This window comes from Neofelis nebulosa, chromosome 1 (genome assembly GCF_028018385.1).
Source record: "Neofelis nebulosa isolate mNeoNeb1 chromosome 1, mNeoNeb1.pri, whole genome shotgun sequence".
Classification (NCBI taxonomy): domain Eukaryota; kingdom Metazoa; phylum Chordata; class Mammalia; order Carnivora; family Felidae; genus Neofelis; species Neofelis nebulosa.
The window spans coordinates 123,588,732-123,610,519 of NC_080782.1; the positions used below are offsets into that span (position 1 = coordinate 123,588,732).

The 21,788-nt window shown below is 47.1% G+C and overlaps 3 protein-coding genes and 1 pseudogene across 3 annotated transcripts; 1 reads left to right on the plus strand and 3 right to left on the minus strand.

Annotated features, from left to right (window-relative positions):
- The first annotated feature begins 53 nt into the window (after positions 1 to 53).
- Positions 54 to 3,104, plus strand: DND1 (DND microRNA-mediated repression inhibitor 1). Its single transcript, XM_058741179.1, has 4 exons — positions 54 to 128; positions 396 to 633; positions 1,033 to 1,494; positions 2,165 to 3,104. The coding sequence occupies exons 1-4, from the start codon at positions 54 to 56 to the stop codon at positions 2,620 to 2,622; spliced, it is 1,233 nt and encodes a 410-aa protein (XP_058597162.1). The 3' UTR covers positions 2,623 to 3,104.
- Positions 2,955 to 7,229, minus strand: WDR55 (WD repeat domain 55). The gene is made up of 7 exons (XM_058734496.1): positions 6,932 to 7,229; positions 4,614 to 4,714; positions 4,444 to 4,531; positions 4,173 to 4,352; positions 3,984 to 4,083; positions 3,727 to 3,896; positions 2,955 to 3,643 (listed from the first exon to the last, which is right to left on the minus strand). The coding sequence occupies exons 1-7, from the start codon at positions 7,120 to 7,122 to the stop codon at positions 3,325 to 3,327; spliced, it is 1,149 nt and encodes a 382-aa protein (XP_058590479.1). The 5' UTR covers positions 7,123 to 7,229; the 3' UTR covers positions 2,955 to 3,324.
- A 1,215-nt stretch (positions 7,230 to 8,444) lies between these two features.
- Positions 8,445 to 9,855, minus strand: LOC131518826 (large ribosomal subunit protein eL42-like; annotated as a pseudogene).
- An 813-nt stretch (positions 9,856 to 10,668) lies between these two features.
- Positions 10,669 to 21,757, minus strand: IK (IK cytokine). The gene is made up of 20 exons (XM_058734294.1): positions 21,605 to 21,757; positions 20,989 to 21,055; positions 18,799 to 18,891; positions 18,391 to 18,450; positions 17,156 to 17,323; positions 16,871 to 16,985; positions 16,408 to 16,478; positions 16,160 to 16,206; positions 15,180 to 15,343; positions 14,565 to 14,673; positions 14,221 to 14,260; positions 13,842 to 14,061; positions 13,666 to 13,684; positions 13,114 to 13,192; positions 12,582 to 12,662; positions 12,270 to 12,327; positions 11,430 to 11,518; positions 11,159 to 11,267; positions 10,958 to 10,992; positions 10,669 to 10,870 (listed from the first exon to the last, which is right to left on the minus strand). The coding sequence occupies exons 1-20, from the start codon at positions 21,618 to 21,620 to the stop codon at positions 10,843 to 10,845; spliced, it is 1,668 nt and encodes a 555-aa protein (XP_058590277.1). The 5' UTR covers positions 21,621 to 21,757; the 3' UTR covers positions 10,669 to 10,842.
- Positions 21,758 to 21,788: the final 31 nt, after the last annotated feature.

The following is a 21,788-nucleotide window of genomic DNA, read 5'->3' on the forward strand; positions in this document are numbered from 1 at the left end:
CCTTTCCCTGTGGGAGCCTGGGCCTCCCATTTCAACCACTTAAGCGGTGTAAAATGGGGAGAAGAACTTACATTAGGCGCCACGAGCTCTTCCCCAGGGTGAAGGGTGCCGCCAGCCAGCGCACATCCGTGCCCTAGGAGGTGAGACTGCGAGCACATCCACCCGCTAAGGTTCCTAGCTTTCACCTGCGGGTGGGAGGTTTCCGCAGCGCACGTGCAGTGGATACCCCCACCCCCTTGGGAGGCGGGGTCGTGTTCAGAGCCAATGAGAGCTTGGGGGGTGGAGGGGTAGGGAAGCTTCCAGAGGCAGACGGGGGAGGAGGTTATAAAGCGAGTACAGAGTAGCTGGCGGGATAGCCATGCAGTCCAAGCGGGAATGTGAGGTAAGGTGGTTAGCGAGATGGGGTCGACAAGCGCCACCAGCGCTGGGAGTGGGGACTCCTTGGGCTGCAGCTCCACAGGCGAGGTGGCGGCGGCGCGGTGATCCGCCATTCCAATCAGCCCTTTCCCCTTCAGCTGTGGTGTGAGAGGGTGAATCCGGAAAACAAGGCAGCTTTGGAGGCATGGGTCAGGGAGACGGGCATCCGCCTGGTGCAGGTGAACGGGCAGAGGAAGTATGGCGGGCCACCCCCAGGTACGGTAGTCCCACCCTACGCCATCCTTGATGGTCCCGGCTGGCACCCTCTTGGGGGCGGGCGGGGCGGGGCGGGGGTGTTCTATCCCGGGGCTGTGCAGTCAGAAACCTCTAACCCGTTGCACCCCTTCCACCCAAGAAGCTGAGAAAACTTGTCTGTAGCTCTCCACCCACCCCGCCCGTCCGCCCCCTCGAGGGAGGGTGCCGGTCTTAAGGTGCACCCACTCTGCTAGCCCCGTTGTTAGTTCGGGCGCCTAGTTATGCCCGCGAGTCGGGGTGCGAGTGTTGCGCCCATTTCACAGATGTTTGCACATGGGCTCTCTCGCGCTGGGTTCCTGGGTTCGAACCTGGAACCATGCGGTAGGATGACGGTGCCCCTTTCCCACCCACTTCCCCCAGGCTGGGTGGGCAGCCCGCCGCCGGCCGGCTCAGAGGTGTTTATCGGGCGGCTGCCCCAAGACGTGTACGAGCACCAGCTGATCCCACTGTTCCAGCGCGTGGGCCGGCTCTACGAGTTCCGCCTGATGATGACTTTCAGCGGCCTAAACCGTGGCTTCGCCTACGCCCGCTACAGTTCGCGGCGCGGCGCCCAGGCCGCCATCGCCACGCTGCACAACCACCCGCTGCGGCCCTCCTGCCCGCTGCTCGTGTGCCGCAGTACTGAGAAGTGCGAGCTGAGTGTGGACGGGCTGCCTCCGGGGCTGAGTCGCCGCGCGTTGCTGCTCGCGCTGCAGCCCCTGGGTCCCGGCCTGCAGGAGGCGCTGCTGATGCCCAGCCCTGGGCCAGCGCCCGCGCAAATTGCACTGCTGAAGTTCAACTCGCACCGCGCCGCCGCCATGGCCAAAAAAGCCCTAGTGGAAGGTATGGGAGCTAGGGGGTGGGGGGGCCGCTGGTTGGGGCCAAACACATTATGCCGTGCACTTTTACACGTCAGCATATGGTGTAAAGAGCAAGATAGTGGCGTTAAGAATCCCTGAGTTTTCGACCTCATGCTATTTAACCTGAGATTTTTAAATTTCCGTTTGTGCTACCTACCAGCTACCATCTATGGTAACTTTAAAGCTTTCCAGGCATTATCTTGTAACTTAATCAGCATCCCAGTGACACACACAGACTGATCTTCCTCTTTAGATATGAAAAGAGACAGTTTTGAGATTGATTCGCCCAAGGTAGTCCTACCGAGTCTATCTTTTATCTACTGTAGAACTTCCTTCCTCAGGCTGTTTTGAGAATTAGGTGGCACTTAGCACATTCCCTGATTCTTGGCAGGTATTTGCAGTAAAGGTTAGCTATTATGATGGTTATAAGGTAGACAAAGCCTGCATCAACCAGCATTCCAACAAGGAAATTTAGGAGATAGCAGTTACTACACCCCCTTTACAAAGAAACACAATGAAGCCTGGAGAAGTTGCTCAAGGTTACACTACCAGGAAATGGGGAGGCTAGAAATTAAACAGGCTTGTGTTGATAGGGCTTGGGGGCTCAGGATCCAGGGGTTCGACCTGCCCTTGTCTCTGCCTTTTTTCTGCAGGGCAATCACGCCTCTGTGGAGAGCAGGTGGCCGTGGAGTGGCTCAAGCCAGATCTGAAGCAGCGACTCCGCCAGCAGCTGGTGGGCCCCTCCCTGCAGTGCCTACAGCCAGAGGGCAGTCGGTTGGCCCTGGCCAGGGACAAGCTAGAGTCCCAAGGGGCTCAGGGTGCCCTGCAGCTGTTGTGCCAGCGGATGAAGCTGGGCAGCCCTGTGTTCCTCACCAAGTGTTTGGGCATGGGCCCTGCTGGCTGGCACCGCTTCTGGTACCAGGTGGTGATCCCTGGGCATCCAGTGCCCTTCAGTGGCCTCATCTGGGTTGTGCTGGCCCCAGATGTGCAGAATGGGCATGAGATGGCTAAGGATGCTGTGTCTGCAAGGTTGCTAGAGGCACTGAGTGCCTCTAGAGCCAGTCTTAAACCGACTGGTGGGGCTGAGGCAGGTACCGTGGTTAAGCAGTGACCATGTCCTCTTCACAGGCAGCCCAAACGAGTTGACAGAGCCTGCGTCAGTCCCCAGCCCAGCAGGCCTGGGCAGCCACCATCAGATTTCAAAGGGGGAAGAAGATGGGCTCTGCCCTACCTCTGACACAGCCTCCCCTTTGGGGCAGGGCCCCAGTACACCTGGGACAGCTCTGGTTTGGCTAAGTTGTGGTGAGGGACCTTGCCATGCCCCTCCCAGCCCAGGGACTAACCTTGGCCCTTTGGTATTCCTTGGCCGTTCTGTGTGATACATACACAAACCTTCCTCCTCCTCCCACAGCTTAATATGAATCTCACTTCTTATTTTGTTGATTTGTCATTTTTGTTGATTTTATTTGGGGGCTGGCTGAGCCAAAGGTTCAGAAATCTGCTTTCTGTCCCCAGTACTTTACATTCTGGTGTATGTGTGATGTTGGGTTTTTCTATGCTGGTTGTATTTATATTAAACCCCTGGTTGGTGTACACCTGTGTCCGTGCTGTCTTGCCCCAGCTGCGGGCTTCTCTTACACTGGTAGAGTGAGTAGCCGCTACAGGGCAAGTGCTTTGTCACGCACGCCTTCGGTCCTGCATCTCTAGCTATGCATCTTGTGCGCTGCACAAGAGTATGATAAATAGCCTCTCTGGTATCCAGCCCAGGAAGCAAGACCCAGGGAGGACCCATCTTGAGATTCACCTCATCCCCTCAATCACTTTCATCCTCACTCTCCTCCCCTTCCTTCTGAGCTGTGGAGCCTTCTTCCTCCCTCAGTCCTGCAAAGAAGTCATCTGTGCTCCAAGCCTTACTGCTTAGGGCCCGGAGGGGCCCTCCCTTTTTCTTCCGCTGGCGGTAGTCATCCACTACCACAGTCCGCAGCTCGGCCATGTTCCAAAACTTAAGGCGCTGGTCATGGCCACTGCTGGCCAGGAAGCAGCCACAGTGGGAAAGGGCCAGCTTCTCCACAGGCTCTCCAGCATGCTGGCCCACAGTGCCCACCACTCGGTTTGGAAGGATATTGACAGCCCTGGGCAGAGAGAAAAGAGTGTTGGGTCCTGGCTGGTTGGGTCTGACCCTCATGTGATCTTAGGACTCTCCAGTTTCTCTCACCTGATGATTCCATCAGTGGAGCCAGTGCACAGCAGGCTCTCAGTGACTGGAACCATGCAGTCAATAGACTCAGCTCTTAGGGCAAACCGATCACTTGTGGCCCCAAAGCCGTTCCAGTTGAAGAGATATATAGTACCTTCACTGGAGCCACAGGCCACCTTCTTTCCATACTGTAGGGAAATGGAGAAAAACATGTCTGTGGCACTCCTTCAGACCAGATTGCTAGCATAATCCCAAACCCTCATACCCATCTGTACTTTCATGAGGGTGACCGAGGTCAGGTCTCCAGACTGCGGCTCTGAGAGCAGTTCAAACCGGCGTCGCCTGATGTTGAAGACACCAAGGCAGCCATCCCCACTGTAGAGAGAGCAGAGCAGCAGGCTTGGCCAAAGCTCCCAGTGAGGGAGACATTTAACAGGGAAGGGGAAGCAGCTTTGAGGCTGTACCTGGCTGTCAGCAGCAGCTTCTTAGCTGGGTCCAGAGTCATGTCGGCAATATACTCCTCGTGCTGCCGCATATCCATTAAGGGGCCCTCCTTCCGCTGGTCCCAGAGCCGGATGACACCTGTGTCATCCCCAGTGGCCAGGACATGCTCATCTACCAGCAGGAGACTGTTGATGGGGGCACTAGAGGTACGGAGCTTCTTGAGCCATTTTTGTTCCAGTAGGGACTTAACCAACTTACCCTTGACCTCAACACACAATTGGCTCCCCTTACCCATGAGCCTTGGATATGCGTCTTTCCAGTCGGCCCTGCTCCACATCTAGAACGTGGATGGCTTTGTCCTTGGAGACAGTAATAAGTTCTGCGGGAAAAGGTGCTCAGGTCATGGTGCTGCTCACTGATCCCTTGCCACCGTATCCCTGGCTGCCTTCCCCAGTACTCACTCTGCCCATCTTCAGAGAAGACCACGGCTCGACAGGATTTGAGGTGGTGACCTGAAGACCAGAGCTCCTTGGTTTCTCCCTCTTGGCAGGAGTAGGAAAAGCTGGGGGAGGAAGGGGGGAGGAGACTGAATGACCCCAGATCTTGGCAGCATGGAACATAAAGACTACTCAACCTTCCAACGTACCTAGGAACTCACACTTGCACACCACCAAACCCAAAGAGCTCACCATCCCATTTTTCCGCTTTCAGTGAGCTTCAAATGTTCTGTCTTTAATTCAATATACGTTATTCAAAGTGTATTTGCTCAGGATTTTGTAAGCTGACCCCACAACATCATTACAAAGCAAAGCCCCAGCCTCAGGAAATACTAGATCTGGACCACTATGGAGAGCATGAGACATTTACTGAAGTCAGAAGAGCCCCAGGAGCTGGAAATGTAAAAATCAACAAGACAGGGCTCTTGTACCCCAGGTAACAACTGATTACAGGACACTGTGGCCACATGGCCACATGATGAAAAGGAGGTAGGATCAAAATGGAGGTGGAGCAGAGAAACACAAGACTGAAAGCTCAACTTTGAGGCAAATACTTGTCCACAGTGTATTACCAGTGCCTACCTCAGAGCAGATCTTCAAAAAGGACCAATGACTAAGTGCTTGCCAGTGAGTTTCAGATGAGCAGAACTGTATCTGCTTATTGTTTGCTCTGTCCCAGTGCCTTAAAGATGAGAGCCCTGGAAAGCTAAGGTTACGAAATGAGTTGGGTCATGTAAAGCAATTCACCTGGCAGATACTGGAGGCACATATCAATGTCTCTTCTAGGGTAGAGACAAGGAATGAGGTGGGTTCCACTGGCAGGAGTGGAATGGCTGAATCTGGAAAAATGAGTTAGACTAGACTTGGGACCATAGGCCAAGCAGAATTATGAATTTAGTCCTATGGGAAAAGGAACCTCTTTGGAATGGTCATGGGAGAAGTCAGATACCTGCCAAAAGGCAGTGGCTGGGAGTAAAGAGGAGAAAAACCTGACGCAATGAGGGTGTGAGTAAAGGTGGAGGTCTAGAGGTACTCCCAAGCGTATGGCATGAAGTATGAAAGGCAGTAGAACAGAACCCACATTTGTTGAACTCCGGTGCTGTAGTATATACACCTGACACTCTGCAACATAGGTACAGACATACCTCCTTTCATTGTGCCTCACAGATACTGTATTTTTTACAAACTGAAGGTCTGCAGCGACTCTATGGTATGTATGTCTATCCATGCCATTTTTCAATAGCATTTGCTTACTGTGTGTCTCTGTGTCACATTTTGGTAATTCTTGCAAAATTCCAAAGTTTTTCATGATATTTGTTATAATGATCTGTGATCATGATTATGACTCACTCAGATTATAGTTAGTATTTTTTTAGCAATCAAATATTTTTTAATTAAGGTATGTATATTGCTTTTTAGACATAATGCTAATGCACATTTAATAGACTACACTATCGTGTAAACTTAACTTACACGCACTGGGAAACCCAAAAATTCCTATGACTCACTTTATTGCAATGGTCTGGAGCCAAACATGCAATATCTCAGAGGTAAGCCTCTATTATTATTCCTATTTTTGAAGACGAAAATATGGAAGTTAACTTGCCCAAGGTGACTGAAGCTAATGAGGAGGCTGAGGTTTAAATTCATTAAGTAAATCTGACAGCACAACTCTTCTGGCTAAAACCTTCAGTGGCTTTTCACTGCTTCCACCCTACTTCTCGTTCAAAATCAAACACATATTGAGCACCTACCCTTGTCTAGAAGCAGGAGATATAACGGAGAACAAAACGGACTACAGAATACAGAAAAGTGTTCCTCAAACTCCACTCATGACCCATTAATGAGCTGCAACCAGCATTTTATGTGTGTGCCTGCAATAACGATTAATAAACAGATACATTTAAAAGATAAGAGGATGAATAAAACACAGTTAAGGGGGAAGTGAGCGAGGGCCAGGTGGTCAAGACTTTAAAAGCAGATTAAGGAGTTTGGACCTAATCCTAAAAACAAGGTAAACTATTGAAGGGTTTTAATCAAGAAAGAGGTGGTGGGTTTTGTGTTTTTGAAAGATTAAAACAGGCAAGAACCAAAGTGGGGGAACCGCAATGAGCCTGTTTCAGGGTCGGGTAATTAACTGGTTTAAAACCAAATGCTGTTGAACGAATAAGACCACTTCAGTCTTCTAAAACTTGTCTCCCTGCAACGTTTCTCTCCTCGTCCCACCTCTATCCCTGGGAAGCTTCCAGATCCGGCAGCCCCCAGCCCTGCCCAGCACTTACACGTACACGTCCCCATCCACGTCCCCCGCCGCCAGAAAGTTGCGGGTCGGATGGAACGCCAGCCCACTGGCTGGAGCTTCCAGCACGATGTCTTCCGGAGTGTCCCGGATGCGGACTGGGGCTTCCGTGGAGTTGGGGTCTTCCTCGTCGTTCTCATCCTCCACAGGCCTCTCCTCACACGTGCGGTCCATGCACCAGAGGAATCCGGACCGCTCAAGAGTGCACCAGTAAGCCCAAAACCCTTCCACACGGCTGGAGGACTGGCCCAGATTCCCCTTCCGCCTTTGGGGCGGGGCCGGAAGTGGCGCTAAGACGCGTAAAGTCCCGGCAGGCTGCAGGTATCGTGGGTGTAGTGCATCCCAGGGACCTGGTCCTCAAGTTGTAGTTCCCCGTGTTGCCGTGGCCCTTTTTTTTGGCCAGGTAGACGGCACAACCGTCATTGCTCTCCTCGGTCAAATCACCTAAAGTTGGGAACTGCCTTTAAGTCCTTTCCCCTCATCCTGATCGATGCTGACAGGTAGGGTACTCCCTCCCGCAACTATAAAGGATGATTTGCCGCCCTCGAGATAGCAGAGGGGGACGCCAGCAGTTCGTGGCTTCGTGAAGCCCATGGACGGCCTCTAGGTTAGTCCGGCAGCAGCGAAAGCCCCACACCGCGAGAATTTGATACGCGGGGTCTTGGACAGCAAGCACCTCAAGCGCACGCTTAAGCTGCTGCGTTCCGTGCTCCACATCTTCCGGGCCAAAGGAACAGCGTCCTGCCGGTTCCTACAGTTTGGCTGCATACTCTCAGTGGGGCAGACCAACAGTGCTCAGAGCTGCCAAGGAGTTGCTGAAGAGGAAAATGGGCACAACAGTTGACGTTCTGAACATTCTGGTTACCAAAGGCTCCATAAAGACGGGAGCACTCTCTGGTGGGGAACATAAAGAGCACAGCTTCTGTGGTTGAAGAGAAGTTTCTCACATAACTGTAATGCTAAGCCTTCTAAGACATATGCTGATGCCCAAAACCCTTAATAAGAGGTGAGTGAGGTGAGGGACCTCAGAGAAGCTCTATGTCCTGTGTGAATGGAAAAGTTGCCATGTGGTGTTGGGGGTCCTTGTCACTCACCATGTGGACAACCAGAGGACCTCGGTCATGTCCACAAGTCTTGGTGATATTTGCAGAAACTGATTTTAATTTTTTTTATATATTTTTTAATGTTTATTTCGAGAAAGAGTGTGAGCAGAGGGGAAGGGGAGAGAGAGAGCAACACAGAACTCAAAGCAGGCTCCAGGCTCCCAGCTGTCAGCACAGAGCCCGATGGGGGCACAAACCCCGTAAGATCATGACCCACAGATCAGGAGATCATGACCTGAGCCAAAGACCCACCCTTAACCGACTGAGCCACCCAGGCACCCCCAAAAATTTTTTCTAAGGTAAGCTCTACAGCCAGTACGGGGCTTGAACTCACACCTTTAGTTCAAGAGTCACATGTTCTACTGACCAAGTCAGCCAGCCAGGCTCCTCTGTAGAAACTGATTTTTATTATTTAACATAACCTCAAGATGTTGTCTTCATAATATAACCAAATATAAACCTTAGAACTGGATCATTTGGCCCTTTCTCTTATTTCCTCCCAGTTTGAAATGCTTGCATTTCTTAATAGCGAGCATTTTCTTAGATCTGCTATTGGGCTCAATACATTCAACCCTCGGCACAATTGTCTTTGTAATCTTAGGCTTTTGCTAGAAAATCAGTTTAGTGTGCCCACCATAACCACTCTGCTTCCTGTCATAATGCTGCTTTCCCTGGGCTTACAGAGAATCTTTGCCTTTCTTGTACTGTGTACACTCTGTGGGGTTGGTGCTTGCCATACTTCTTGCAGAAAGTCTGGCGGGTTTTAGGAACATTGACTATGATTGCAAGAGCTCTGCTGCCATGGAAAGAAAGAGCCAGAAACAATTTTTTTTCTGTTTTTCATTTATTTTCGAGAATGCAAATGAGGGACGAGCAGGCTCCATGGTGACAGCAATGATCCTGTCGTGGTGCTCAAACTCACGAACTGTGAGATCATGACCTGAGCTGAAGTCAGATGCTCGACCGACTGAGCCACCCAGGCACCCCCAGAAATGAATTTTAAACTGAGTCAACTCCCAGGTCTTTTTTTTTTAATTAAGCTCTATGGGGGCGCCTGGGTGGCGCAGTCGGTTAAGCGTCCGACTTCAGCCAGGTCACGATCTCGCGGTCCGTGAGTTCGAGCCCCGCGTCAGGCTCTGGGCTGATGGCTCGGAGCCTGGAGCCTGTTTCCGGTTCTGTGTCTCCCTCTCTCTCTGCCCCTCCCCCGTTCATGCTCTGTCTCTCTCTGTCCCAAAAATAAATAAAAAAACGTTGAAAAAAAAAAAAATTTAAATTAAGCTCTATGCCCAATATGTCACTTGAACTCATGACCCTGACATCAAGAGTCGCATGCTCCATGGACTGAGCCAGCCACACACCCCCAAATGCCAGGTGTTAAATTTAATGACCCTCTAGATATCTTTATCTGAGCCAGGTTTCTGTGACCCTTAACTGAGACCACTGCTTCAACCATGAACCAGGATGTCCTTTACTGTCTGATATTAGGCATTCTGGGTGCTGTTGCAGACAAGGCCCAATTTCATCCTTCTAGGTGCCATGCACAAAGCTGGCTTCCTCAAATGATCTTGCCCTATCAAGCTAAAAGTGACCCAAAAGCAAGGCAAAAAGTTAAGGTGGCCTTCTACCTTTCTTGGACAGGTCTTAGGCTCAGGGTAAGAAGTGGCAGCTAGGCATCCAGTCAGAAAATAAATGATGACCCTATGAGCACCAGACCTTAAAGTGCTAGCAATGAGCAGAGAGGGGGAAAAGGTTGGGGATGGAATGATTCGGAGGCCAGGGACCCACCTTGGGCATTGACAAACATTTCAGGGTGTTGAAGGGCACCAAACCCTGCTGGCCTAGTATAGGGACCCCCCAAGGCACTTACCAGGATTATCTCTTCAGCCAGAGAATCAGCAATTTGTGCTTAGAATTACTAAAAGCACGGGGGGGGGGGGGGGAGGGGGTATAAATTCATTTTTATTCCCATGATTGTCCTCAGGTACCTTCAGCTAGAGCTTAGTCCTGCACAACCTTGAAATGTTCATTTTTATTCCCATGATTGTCCTCAGGTACCTTCACCTAGAGCTTAGTCCTGCACAACCTTGAAATGAGACTGGTAGCCCATTGGGTGGACCCGAATTCCCAGGGAATCTCTGTCCTAAGAATAGGCCACATATGGGCCTGAATGCCTCTGTTATTTGAGACCAATCATCCTTATGTTCCTGTTTATCTCTTGCCCATCCGTGAGGTCATTACGTCCTTCTCCACTAGGCGTCCTGGCTAGGATCCTTATCCAGCAATCTAGAACCATGGCTTAAAGAAGGTCTGAGCTAACTTTCCACATGTACATTTTACACAATCAGTGGAATTCCTCTTGGTGATTCAGGGGTCCTGAAAGGAGGATGCTGAACACAGAGAAGACAGCATAGCAGGTTAACAAGGTTTTGATTTTTTTTTTAAGTTTATTTATTTTAAGAGAGAGAGAGAGAGTGGGGGGAAGGGTTTGCAGAGAGTGAGGGAGAGAGAGAATTCCAAGCAGCCTCCACACTGTCAGAGCGGAGCCCAGACACAGGGCTTGATCCCACGAACCATGAGATCATGACCTGAGCTGAAATCAAGAGTCAGACACTTAACAGACTACGCCACCCAGGGTGCCCCCAGGTTGACCAGTTTTAATGGAACTAAATGATTATACAACATTTTATATACATTCACAGAAAGACACCTTGCAACTCTTTGGGGAATTATAGAAAGCAAACAGTGGCAAGCACATCCTTGTGGTGAATCTTTTTGCAGTTGGAACCAGAGATTAGTATTTTGGTCTTTTCACTTCAACTCTGCAATGGAAGGAAAAAGGTGTTAGCATAAGATCAGTACTCTAACCAATTATTACAGTGTCCCAGAGGAAAAATGCTACTGCTCACCCATCAGCCTCCATCTTCTTCCTCTTCTCAATGATCTACAAAAAAGAACAGTTAACACACAACAGTTATGCTGTGAGCCTAAGCTCACCTAAGACGCAAGTCTGACCGCTCTCCTTTGCTCTCCAACCCCCTGCCTGTTCCTGCATCTGTGGGCCATTGTCTCCCTCAGATGAAGTCCACCTAAGAGGCAGTCTCACTTACTGCACTAATCTTCTTCCACTGTCGATCTAGTTCTGCCTTATCATTGGTTTCCTTGAAGCGCCTGGTCTTCCGCCCTTCAGACATCTTGATACCATACTGGAATGCAGCTCTGAGAACAATAAAGGACATTTGGGAGAAAGAAGGCATCAGAGGTTGCATAGCAGTAGCAAGGTGTTCCCAGATGGCCCTGTGACTAGAGAACCTGTTCTGGTGAAGGCTGGCCCATCATCATCCCTCTCCTCAATCTTTGGCCATATTTAGTACAACTCACTTGGGCAAAGCCTCCTTGTTGTTCATATACTCGCTGTATTCCTCCTGGGTATCAAAGTCCCAGCGGCCTAAGGGGCCTTTCTTATTACCCTGTTAGAGACACAGTGAAAACAGGGAAGTTAGAAATGTCAGCGGAAACAGAATTTTAGCTCTTAATAAAGCCAGGTTCTCCCACAATCTTGTTTCATCATTCATAAATCCCACCCTAATAAATGCTTACTATGTACCAGGCATTATTCTGAACACTTATTTAATTTCCTCAAACTCTATTAAAAAACAACCATATTCCTCCGAATTCTCTCGATGAGGAAACTGAAGCATAAGCAGTAAAATAAGTTGTCATGGTCACAAAACTTGGCAGAGCCAGGGTTCAGCAAGTCTCCAAGATGGAATTACACCATGCTCAACCACTGCAGTAAAAACAAGGAAAAACTAGTTGAAATTTCGCCACCATTAATGGTATTATTTGTTAAGGTATTTTTGTTTTTAAGACAGAGAAGAACATTTCAATCCTGCTAGAATAAAATTCAGTTATTTTTCTCAAGACTGAAGTTCCTTCCTACTCTATTTATGCACTAAAGGCTTGCTTACTGCCTAGTACAGAAATCAAAGCCTGGCATTTTGTAGGAAATAAATCTATTTTGGGCATATCTCATTTGCTTCTGGACAGATATGTTAAAGGTTAAACTTCTCATGACTCACAATGCTGCTGTTCTTAGTGCTGCAGCGGAGGAAAAGTTAAGGCCCAGAAAACAAGACACAGATCTTTTGGGAGGGGGGAGGGGGATACTGCTGAAGAGTAACTACCCCCAAATCCCCTCCCATCCTTCCAACTCCACACCTGGTCCATTTTGCTGTAATCCACCTCCTCATCACTATCCACGGCCATGTCATCCATCCTGGAGAGAAGCAACAGTTAAAGAGATGGTGCAGACCCATACTCCTATGCTTTATCCAGAAACCCACCCAACTAAGATGCCATATGCCTAGAAATGACAACTGCCACCCCCAGACCTCCCACCCAGAGCCTCAAAGAACAGTTCATCCAAATAAGTACCCGTGGGTCCAAATTAATGAAATTTCCACCTCATCCCCCTCCCCACAATTTATTGTCCAATTATCCCAGCCTCCCTTCTTTAACAGTCTCACATACGTGGCTGGATAACACTCAGCATAACTGTTGGACATGCCAAAGAAGTCTCCCAGCTGCTTCTTGTCCTCTGGCTTCTTCAGCATACGCTATGTCAAAGAAAATAATTCTACCGATAGCAGAAAAGCTTCAAGAAGGAAGGGCCAAGGCCTAGAAGCCCCAACATGAAAACTTGTAAGGAGAAGGCTGTGAGCTTGCGTGAATCCTCTGAGAAATGGGAAAGTCATGGGGCACCTGGCTGGCTCAGTCAGAAGAGAATGTGACTCTTGATCTCAGGGTGTTAAGCTCAAACCCCACACTGGGTGTAGATTACTGAAATAAACTTAAAAAAAATAATAATACCTTAAAAAAAAAGAACAAATGTGGGAGAAAAGGGGAAGTCACAACGAATGCAAAATTCTATCAAAATTCACCATAAGAGGTAAGAGGCAGGATGGGAGCCAGGGGTTGTGGGGAAACAGGGAGGTAGGTAGAATTGGAAAGAAACAGGACAACAGTTTTCTAGAATCCAACAACATAGTGAAATAAAGGATATGATTCAGTGCCTTCCCAGCCAGCAGATCCAGCAAACTTTTCATTGATTGATTTAATCAACTCCTTAGCAGATCCAGGTCCTGGGGGGGAAAGGGAACTCTATTCAGAATGTCAAACAAGGAACTTTCGACCTCTTTTCCACACACACTTCTAACCTGTTTTCATAAAACCATTTTTTAAGTAACAGAAAAAACTCTCTTTTAGTTAACATACTTTTAATCAAATTTCAACTAATAATGAGCTACTCTGGGTGAAATGGGGTTGTGTACAAAGAATACGGCCGGTGAGACCTGCCTCACGTCTTTCAGAACCACAAAGCTGGAGGAATTGTATCTAACAGAGCAAATATGCCTGCCATTGCCCAGGAAGAGGGAGGGAACTCCAGACTCCTCTTCTTTCTATTCCATGAAGCAAGATGTGGATCTTAATGAGAACCCAGACCAGAAGTCCCACAATCCCAACCGTTGCCAGCTCTGAACTCTAGGATAGACTCTCAGCCCAGGGCAAAGCAAGACCACCAGAGCTAATTCAAGATGTCTCAGATACAACCCACCTTTGTCAACGTCCATGGGCTGGAAAGAAAAGAGAAACTGAAGTGAGTATCACCATGAGGGATTTACACTCATTCCTCCCCACTTGACTAATCCCTGAATCAACTCCCTACCCTACCTGGCTGGGCAGGCACAGAGATGGGCAGTTCTACCACTCGGTACCAGGGTCCTATCTCACCTCATCATCCACTTTCGGCTTCTCAAAGTAACTGTGCCTCTTCTTCTCTTCCTCTCTCTCTCTGTCCCGCTCCCGCTCCCGATCTCGTTCTCGCTCCCGTTCTCTGTCACGGTCTCTGTCTCTCTCCCGATCACGCTCTCGTTCCCGGTATCTCTCCCGCTCCTTGTCCCGAGGAGTCTTGGTTGTGGATGGCACATAATCCCCAATGTCTTCAAATATACTAGAAAAACAGAGATCCCTAGCTGCCAAAGTCACACCACTTCCACTCTCCCTGGCCATTTCTCCAGATTCTCACACCAAGGCCTCCCCAAAATGCCAAAAACAAGAAACAAAGAGCTCCTTCCTCCCTCACATCAGGTGACAGTGCTACGATACATACTTCATGTCAGCCTCAGGGGGCTTCTTCTCTTCCATCTTCCCTAAGATATAAAGAGAGTAGTGAACAAAATATTCCTGAGTTGATTCCCACTTAGCCTAAACAGCTCTGAATGCCCATCTGTTTAGAAGGTGGGATAATAAAATCTCCCAATACTCTCCCCCATCAAGTCTCAAAGCTGACCACTGCTTTCTGGGTGAGCCAAGTTAATGCTCTATTGCTCTCATTTTTTGCTGCTCTCCAGGAGCCCCCCAATGTTCTAGACACAGAAGGCTCCAGCAGACCATGGTTCCACCCTCAAATGCCCCTCCAGAGTTAAGGTTTCTCTCCCTAACTCTCCAGGTTACCTTTATCCTTCTTCTTGAGCTTCTTATTGCGGGTACCCTGCCGCAGGTAGGAAAGGATCTGGGTGAGCTTGCTGATTACGATGTCATTTGTAGTCAGTGTTGTCTGGGCCTGAAAACCCCAAGTAGCAAGGATATTATCCCACAGAACAAGAATCTCTTCACTTCATTCACTTAACAAACTAAAGGACAAATTATAACCAACTAGGTGAAAACAGAGAAAGGTGTTACAGGAGATTCCAGGCAAACAGAATAGCATATACAAAGAGATCTGTGTCAGAAGTGAATCTAGCACGTTCAAGAGAGCTGGGATTCCCTGGAGAACAACAACAGGGAATCATGGTGAAAAGTGGCTCAGAAGGCCAAAAGGTGCAAGGGCAATTTCTCAATGAGAAATCACTGAAAGCTTCTCAATAGTAGTGAGGCAAAAATGTACATGTTGAAAAAGATCACACCAGCCATTTGTAAAAATCACTCCAGTGAATCTGAATTGAAATTTAGAAAGTGAAAAGTGGACAGGACTCAGTGATGTGTTAAATGTGGTGGATGAGACCCAGGGCAGAATCAAGGCTGGTTCCCAGGTTTAAAGCTCACGTAAGAGGCTCTCAAGTCACTTACTTCCATAGTGGGGCAATCTGCTTTGCTGCGGATAAGCGTGGTGGGGATATCTGTGTCTGCATACTCGTCATCCAGGTCTACCACATAGGCCATGCGGCCTGGCAGGAACAGCTCATTGCGTTCATATGCCTTGCTCCTAAACAGTGTGCGGTAAACATTGCGGCCTACAAAAACAGGACGAGCAGCAAGCATAGCCACTGAGAACCTTCTACAATTAACAGCTGCCATTTATCAAGTGCTTAACTCTGTGCCAGCCACCACTCAAACTTCACAATAGCCCTATAAGATGTGCCTTACTATCTCCTTTTAACTGATAAAGATACAAAAGTTGAGAGTGAAATGATTTACCTAGAATCATACAGCTACCAAGCAACAGAATAAAGAATGGGACCCAGGCAATCTATCTCCAAAGCCTGAGCTCCTATCCAGTCTTTTACAATGTCTTCTCAAGAGCACTATGTGCCTCACATTGTATTAGACCCTGTGAGGAAGAAAGATGCTTAATATGATAGGTACGGTGCATAAACTACTTTTCTTTGCCCCAATAATCCCATGAGGTGAATTAGCCCCATTTTTGCAGACAAACAGGTAATGTGAAGTGAAGTCAGGTGCCTAATATCACATGCCTAGTGCAGTTTCATTACCAGGATTCAAACCCAGGTCTCAGACTGCAAATTCTGAGCTTTTAATCACCAACCATGCTACCACCTTTAACGCATAAGCTACGAGCTACTTCCCTTAATGCATAAACCACAATCTGAAACAGCTTCCAACATAATTGAGGAGACATTAATAACACACATGAAATGACTAAGTCCACATCCAATTTCTAGTAGAGCATTTTACAAGAACTAGCTACTCTGGGGGCAAGATAGAGGAAAGCAGGTTGAGGGAAAGGAGAAGCATATCCTGCTCAGAGCATTAAGTCCCTACAATTCACCTAAAATGTACAACCTTTAGCGTAGAAATTCTGTACTCACCCAAACGTGTCTTAAATTCAATTTTGTTCTCAGGATCCTCATCTTTCCTAGAAAGATAAAAATAAATTTTTTTGCTAAATGTGTTCCTACTTTTTTATCTTTTTTTTTTTTTTTAATATTTATTTTTGAGAGAGAGACAGAGTGAAAGCAGGGGAGGGGCAGAGGAAGAGGGAGACACAGAATCCAAAGTGTTCCTACTTTAAGTCCCACTTTTCTAAACTCTCAAGCTCTCCACAATGTTTACTTACTTGGTTTCCTTCTGGGGCTTTTCCATAAGTTCTTCCTCTTCTTTCTCTTTGCTGGCAATCTCAGCTCGTACCTAGAGTTTAGACATTTATTCATATTACATACATTTACCTAACACCACTATACACCTTGCTGTACCAGGAACTAAGGACTCAATACTAAATAAGTCAATACAGTGCTTGCCCTAAGGTAGCTTACAGCAGAAGAGACAACAAAATGTGATAACTATGATGAGTGAAATAGAAGAACTATGCAAAGGTACAGGAAGTAGGAGGTGAGGAATGGGGCTTAACCATACCTAGGTGATCACTTGAAGGATGAATAGTAATTAGTCCTAAACAAGAGCCACCATTAGCCCTTCTACATGGTCTGGACTAACAGAAGTCTCCCTCCTTCACCTGGAAAGGCTTGTACAAGAGCATTCAGCACTCTAGAATTACTCTCCACCCACCCACCAAGGCTCACCTTTTGAAGCAGAGCAAAATCCAAGCCTTTCACCAAATGGGTGTGTTCCATGTCACCACCCAAGAATTTGGACTCCTGGATCAACTGTCTTCTTTTCTCTGCAGCTGATTTGTCCCTATATATGGAAAGAGAACCACATTAGAATAGTCTTCTATGTCTTCAAGTCCCTCTTGAAATGGCTCAGCTGAGGCTCCAAAGTGGGTAAAGTGTTAGGTAGAACTCACACTGTGATTGCAGGATTCTGGGATGCTTAGGGAATCACACCCTGGCTGCCATGGTACTCACGCCTCAGCAGTGGGGCCCACAGCCCTGTAGTTAGCTGTGGTACTGATTAGCTCAGTTTCCTCATAATCTTTGTTTACACCATCTCGCCGTTCCTTGGCACGGTCCCGGTACTTCTCTGCTAGTTCTCTCTCTCTCTCAATTTCTTGTTGACGAAGCTTGGCATAATAACTGTGACAAGAGAAAAACAATGCATAAAGCTCACCAGCTGTTATCCCAAGGTCAGCAGAATTGTTCCTGCCTGTTTCCTCCAACTCTCTGGTGAAAACTCATATATGTCCTGACAGAACTGCTGGCCACCTCTTGATAGTTCTCAAAATCAGAACTACAGCATCTTACAGATCACAGTGTTTCAATGCCACCTCAGGACATTCTGTCAATTCAGAATTCTTCAATGCCACCCAACTCTGTAGAGATTTTTCCATAGGGCAACCAGGAAGTTATCTAAATTTTTATCACCTTCCAAATTTCAACTGAAAGTCAGTCATTCCTTGCTGGTCCTCCCCCGAAAGAAAGGAACAGCAAAATACCAGGTCCAGAAGTTTTAGTATCACAGAAATGAATAATGATGATAATGATGATGATGGTGATAACAGGAGACAAGTATTACTGGGTGGTTATCGTATGCCAGGCACTAGTGCTAAGTGCTTATATGCACTTATATCAGCTACACTTATATCGCAACTGATCCTCATGACAACCTGATAAAAAGTTGTGAAATCACTCTCTGTTCTACCCATGAGAATACTATTAGAGGGGCGCCTGGATGGCTCAGTCGGTTGGGCGGCCGACTTCAGCTCAGGTCATGATCTCGCTGTCCATGAGTTTGAGCCCCGCGTCGGGCTCTGTGCTTACCGCGCAGAGCCTGGAGCCTGTTTCGGATTCTGTGTCTCCCTCTCTCTCTGACCCTCCCCCATTCATGCTCTGTCTCTCTCTCTCTCAAAAATAAATAAACGTTAAAAAAAAAAAAAATTAAAAAAAAAAGAATACTATTAGAAAGGTTAGGCAATATGCCCATGGCTATCCAGCTAGAAACTGGTAAAGATGAGATTAAAATACTGCAGGCTGACTCCAGAGTCCTAAATTGCCACTCTACCTATCCCTCCTCTCCAGTGAAGCACAGAACCTCAAAATAATAAAGGAAAATGTTAATCTTTATGCTCCTACTACTACCTCCTACTCCTTTCCCCCAAATACTATCCACCTTAAAGCTCAACACTCCTCCATCCTTCCTTCACCTTTTCTTTTTTCTCCTTCGTGCAGCGGGGTCTTCGTCCTCATTGTACTCCCTTGGCATCCTAGAAGACAAAGAAATTCACTGATAGCGTTAGAAAACATCACAACCAACTGAAGCACTATTAAAATCATATATTCCCCAATACCTACCCCAGTATCTGAGTCCATAGGGCTGGAATGGACCTCTGTCCATTTAAGCACCAGCAGCAACTCTAGTAGTACAAGTGGTATGTGGAACATTCTGAGTTCCTAGAGCACCCCAGTCTCCACTGGGGCTTCAATCTCCAGCAGGAGACAATCAGAATCACAGTCTTCAAAAATAACTAGGCTTCCAGTTCCTAAGACATCTAATTTGGTAGATTTTCCATAGGAAGGAAATAAGAGACAGGTTGGAAGACCCCAGAACTTACTCATGGTGACGTGATTTAGAGGGTGGTGCAGATGTGGGTGCAGCCCTCGGGGTCATGAGAAGTTTCCTGAAGTCTTCATTGGTGAGTTTTGACCTAGAAGGCAAAGATTTTAAAAATTAGTACCTAGTAAAAACTGGAAAAGGAGTATGTAAAAAAAGGTTAATTTTACTGGAAACCATGAAAATACAAACTAAGACAAAAACATGCCACTTTTAATGCATCACAGTGTTAACAATTAAAAAGTCTGATAAATCAAGTACGAGTGAGAATGTGGGAAGTAAACATTCTGCTGAAGGGAACATACATAAGTCAGTACAGCCAATATGAGGACAAGTTGGCAGTATCAAAATTTACATGTGTATCTCCTATGACCTAGCAACTCCATTCACCTATATTTAGCTTTGCTAATTACTGACATAGGTATATTAGAAGGCCTGTAAAAAAGGTTCAGTTTCGGATATGAAGATAATAAAAACTTGGAAACAAACTAAATGTATATTAACTAGAGACTAATTAAATCATGTTTCTCAAATGTGGGGTAGATAGCAACAATGGTATAAGAGATAATTTTAATTGGTACAATGACAAAGACTTACTCCTTGGCCAGACTTCAGTCGGGCTCTTTCTGGGCCTGCTGTGCCCAGTTTTAGCAAAGAATCCTGCTAAGTGTTCCCAAGGAAGACACTGTTCAAGACTATTGTCATAGTAAGGGCAGTTGGGTGGCTCAGTCAGTTAAGTGTCCAGCTTCAGATCAGGTCATGATCTTGCAGTTCATGGGTTTGAACCCTGCATCAGGCTCTGCGTTGACAGCATGGAACCTGCCTCTCTCTCCCCTTCTCTCTGCCCAACGCCTGCTCTCAGGCATGCACTCTCTCTCTGATAAATAAATTAAAAAACTTAAAAAAAAAAAGAAAAAAAGACTACTGTCACAGGAATAAAGACTACTGCAATAGGGGAGAGGAACTGACACTCAACTCTGAATATACACTGGGACAAATAGAGACTTACAAAAAATTACTGGGGTGCCTGGGTGGCTCAGTCGGTTAAGCGTCCGACTTCGGCTCAGGTCATGATCTCACGGTCCGTGAGTTCGAGCCCCGCGTCGGGCTCTGTGCTGACAGCTCAGAGCCTGGAGCCCATTTCAGATTCTGTGTCTCCCTCTCTCTCTGCCCCACCCCCCCCATTCATGCTCTCTCTCTCTCTGTCTCAAAAATAAATAAACATTAAAAAAAATAAAATAAAAATTACTAAAAAGAACTTTTAAGCATCAAGGGTAGAAAAAGGACCCTAACTGGACCTACTTCATTACTTAAGGGGATTCTCCATAAACTGGCTTAACAGCATTCTTTGCTAAACAGGAGCCCAACAGTACTAGTCAAAAACAGACCCCAGAGAAGCCTGATGAAAATCTGGTCAAGAAGGGAGTCCTTTTTACTGCCATGAAAATAATCTCCAAAGGGTGCCTGGGTGGCTCAGTTGGTTAAGCTTCTGACTTTGGCTCAGGTCATGATCTTATGGTTCGTGAGTTCAAGCCCCACATGAGCTTTGTGCTGACAGTGCAGAGACTGCTTGGGATTCTCTCCCTCTCTCTCTGCCCCTCCCCTACTGGTGTTCTCTCTCCCTCTCCCTCCCTCTCTCCCTCCCTTCCTTCCTCTCTCTCTCTCTCTCTGAATAAACTTAAAAAATATATATAATAGTCTCCAAGATATGGAGTGGGGAAAACCAAGTGGCAAAATAATATATATATACACAACACCGTACCATTTAAAGACTTCAAATTATAGAGTAATAATATATTTTCCTCAGACATGCAAGTAGGTATATAAATGTTAAAAAAAAAAAAAAAAAAAGGAAAAAAAAGACAAGTAAAAAAGGAACAGTGGTTACCTCTAAGAAAGGGACTGGGGATGTTATTTACTCTTATATCTACTTTAATTTTCTACAAGAATCAACTTCTGTATCATATGTAATTAAACATTAATTTTAAAAACTAGCACCCTCCCAGCCAGAATTTCCTCTCTAATACTTTGATGCAATTGACCTGATCCAGCTAAAGTTCACAGAGATAAAGAAGCAAGTGGCACAATTTTTTGGACCATCCTTGCTGACAACTTAGAATTCTTTCACCGTCACCACACCACTCTACTTGCCCCCTAGTTCATTCCCATAGTCCCATAATGAAACACTCACTGGTGGAAGGAGTGAGGATCGTCCACATCGTGGCCATCTGGAGCCAAGGGGTTGGAGAAAGGCTCACCTAAGAAAAATAACAGGCACTAAATCTCTTTCGTGTCAGGCCCTGTGCAAAAGCTGGAATGTATCAGCGAACAATACGGATGTTTTCACGTCAAACTGCTCACAATATAGTGAGGAAGAACGGTAAGAACAAAGACAGTGACAACAGATCATAATTATGTGCCGAAGTGAGAAAATACAAGGAGCTGTTGGTGCAGAGGAGAGGGCCCCTAAACCAGCGCTGGAGGATCAGCAAAGACTTCCTGAAGATGACGTCTAAGATACTGCGTGAAAGATAAATTGGCGCAATTCAAGATTAAGTGCTGGGGATAGGGGATAGTTCACAGATAAACCACCCGTTGTCACTTGGGGCAAGGACAAGGCTTAGAGACAACAGTCCGGAGATTCCCGGTTTCACTCAGGACCCAACGGCTTCGCCAGATTCCAGCGTCACACCCCGCCCTCTCTCCACCTCCCAGATTCCACACAGGGTTTAAGATCTGAGGCGAAAACAACACGCCAAGTGTCCCAAGTCCTCAAGGTAATAATGAACAGATGACCCGAGCCTTACTGTCTCGCTCTGGCATTTCGACTGCGGTGTTTCAACGCCACCAATGACTAAAGCTCCAGCGACAACACAGCAGCGACAAGCTTTTTCCCACAATGCACCTCAGGAACAGCCCACAGTGCTTTGCGCTCCGCAACCTTTCCGCCACCGCCAGCTAGCCCAGACATTGGACAAAAACCAGAACGTT

Coding starts and splice junctions, on each gene's coding strand:
- DND1 (XM_058741179.1), top strand. CDS start 54: ATGGGGAGAAGAACTTACATTAGGCGCCACGAGCTCTTCCCCAGGGTG. Junction 634..1,032: donor GTATGGCGGGCCACCCCCAG/GTACGGTAGTCC, acceptor CACTTCCCCCAG/GCTGGGTGGGCAGCCCGCCG. Junction 1,495..2,164: donor CAAAAAAGCCCTAGTGGAAG/GTATGGGAGCTA, acceptor TTTTTTCTGCAG/GGCAATCACGCCTCTGTGGA.
- WDR55 (XM_058734496.1), bottom strand. CDS start 7,122: ATGGACCGCACGTGTGAGGAGAGGCCTGTGGAGGATGAGAACGACGAG. Junction 4,715..6,931: donor GTGGATGGGGACGTGTACGT/GTAAGTGCTGGG, acceptor TTCCTCCCCCAG/CTTTTCCTACTCCTGCCAAG. Junction 4,084..4,172: donor AAGCTGCTGCTGACAGCCAG/GTACAGCCTCAA, acceptor CTCTCTCTACAG/TGGGGATGGCTGCCTTGGTG.
- IK (XM_058734294.1), bottom strand. Junction 16,207..16,407: donor AAGCCCCAGAAGGAAACCAA/GTAAGTAAACAT, acceptor TTATCTTTCTAG/GAAAGATGAGGATCCTGAGA. Junction 14,674..15,179: donor CAGATTGCCCCACTATGGAA/GTAAGTGACTTG, acceptor TGGGGTTTTCAG/GCCCAGACAACACTGACTAC.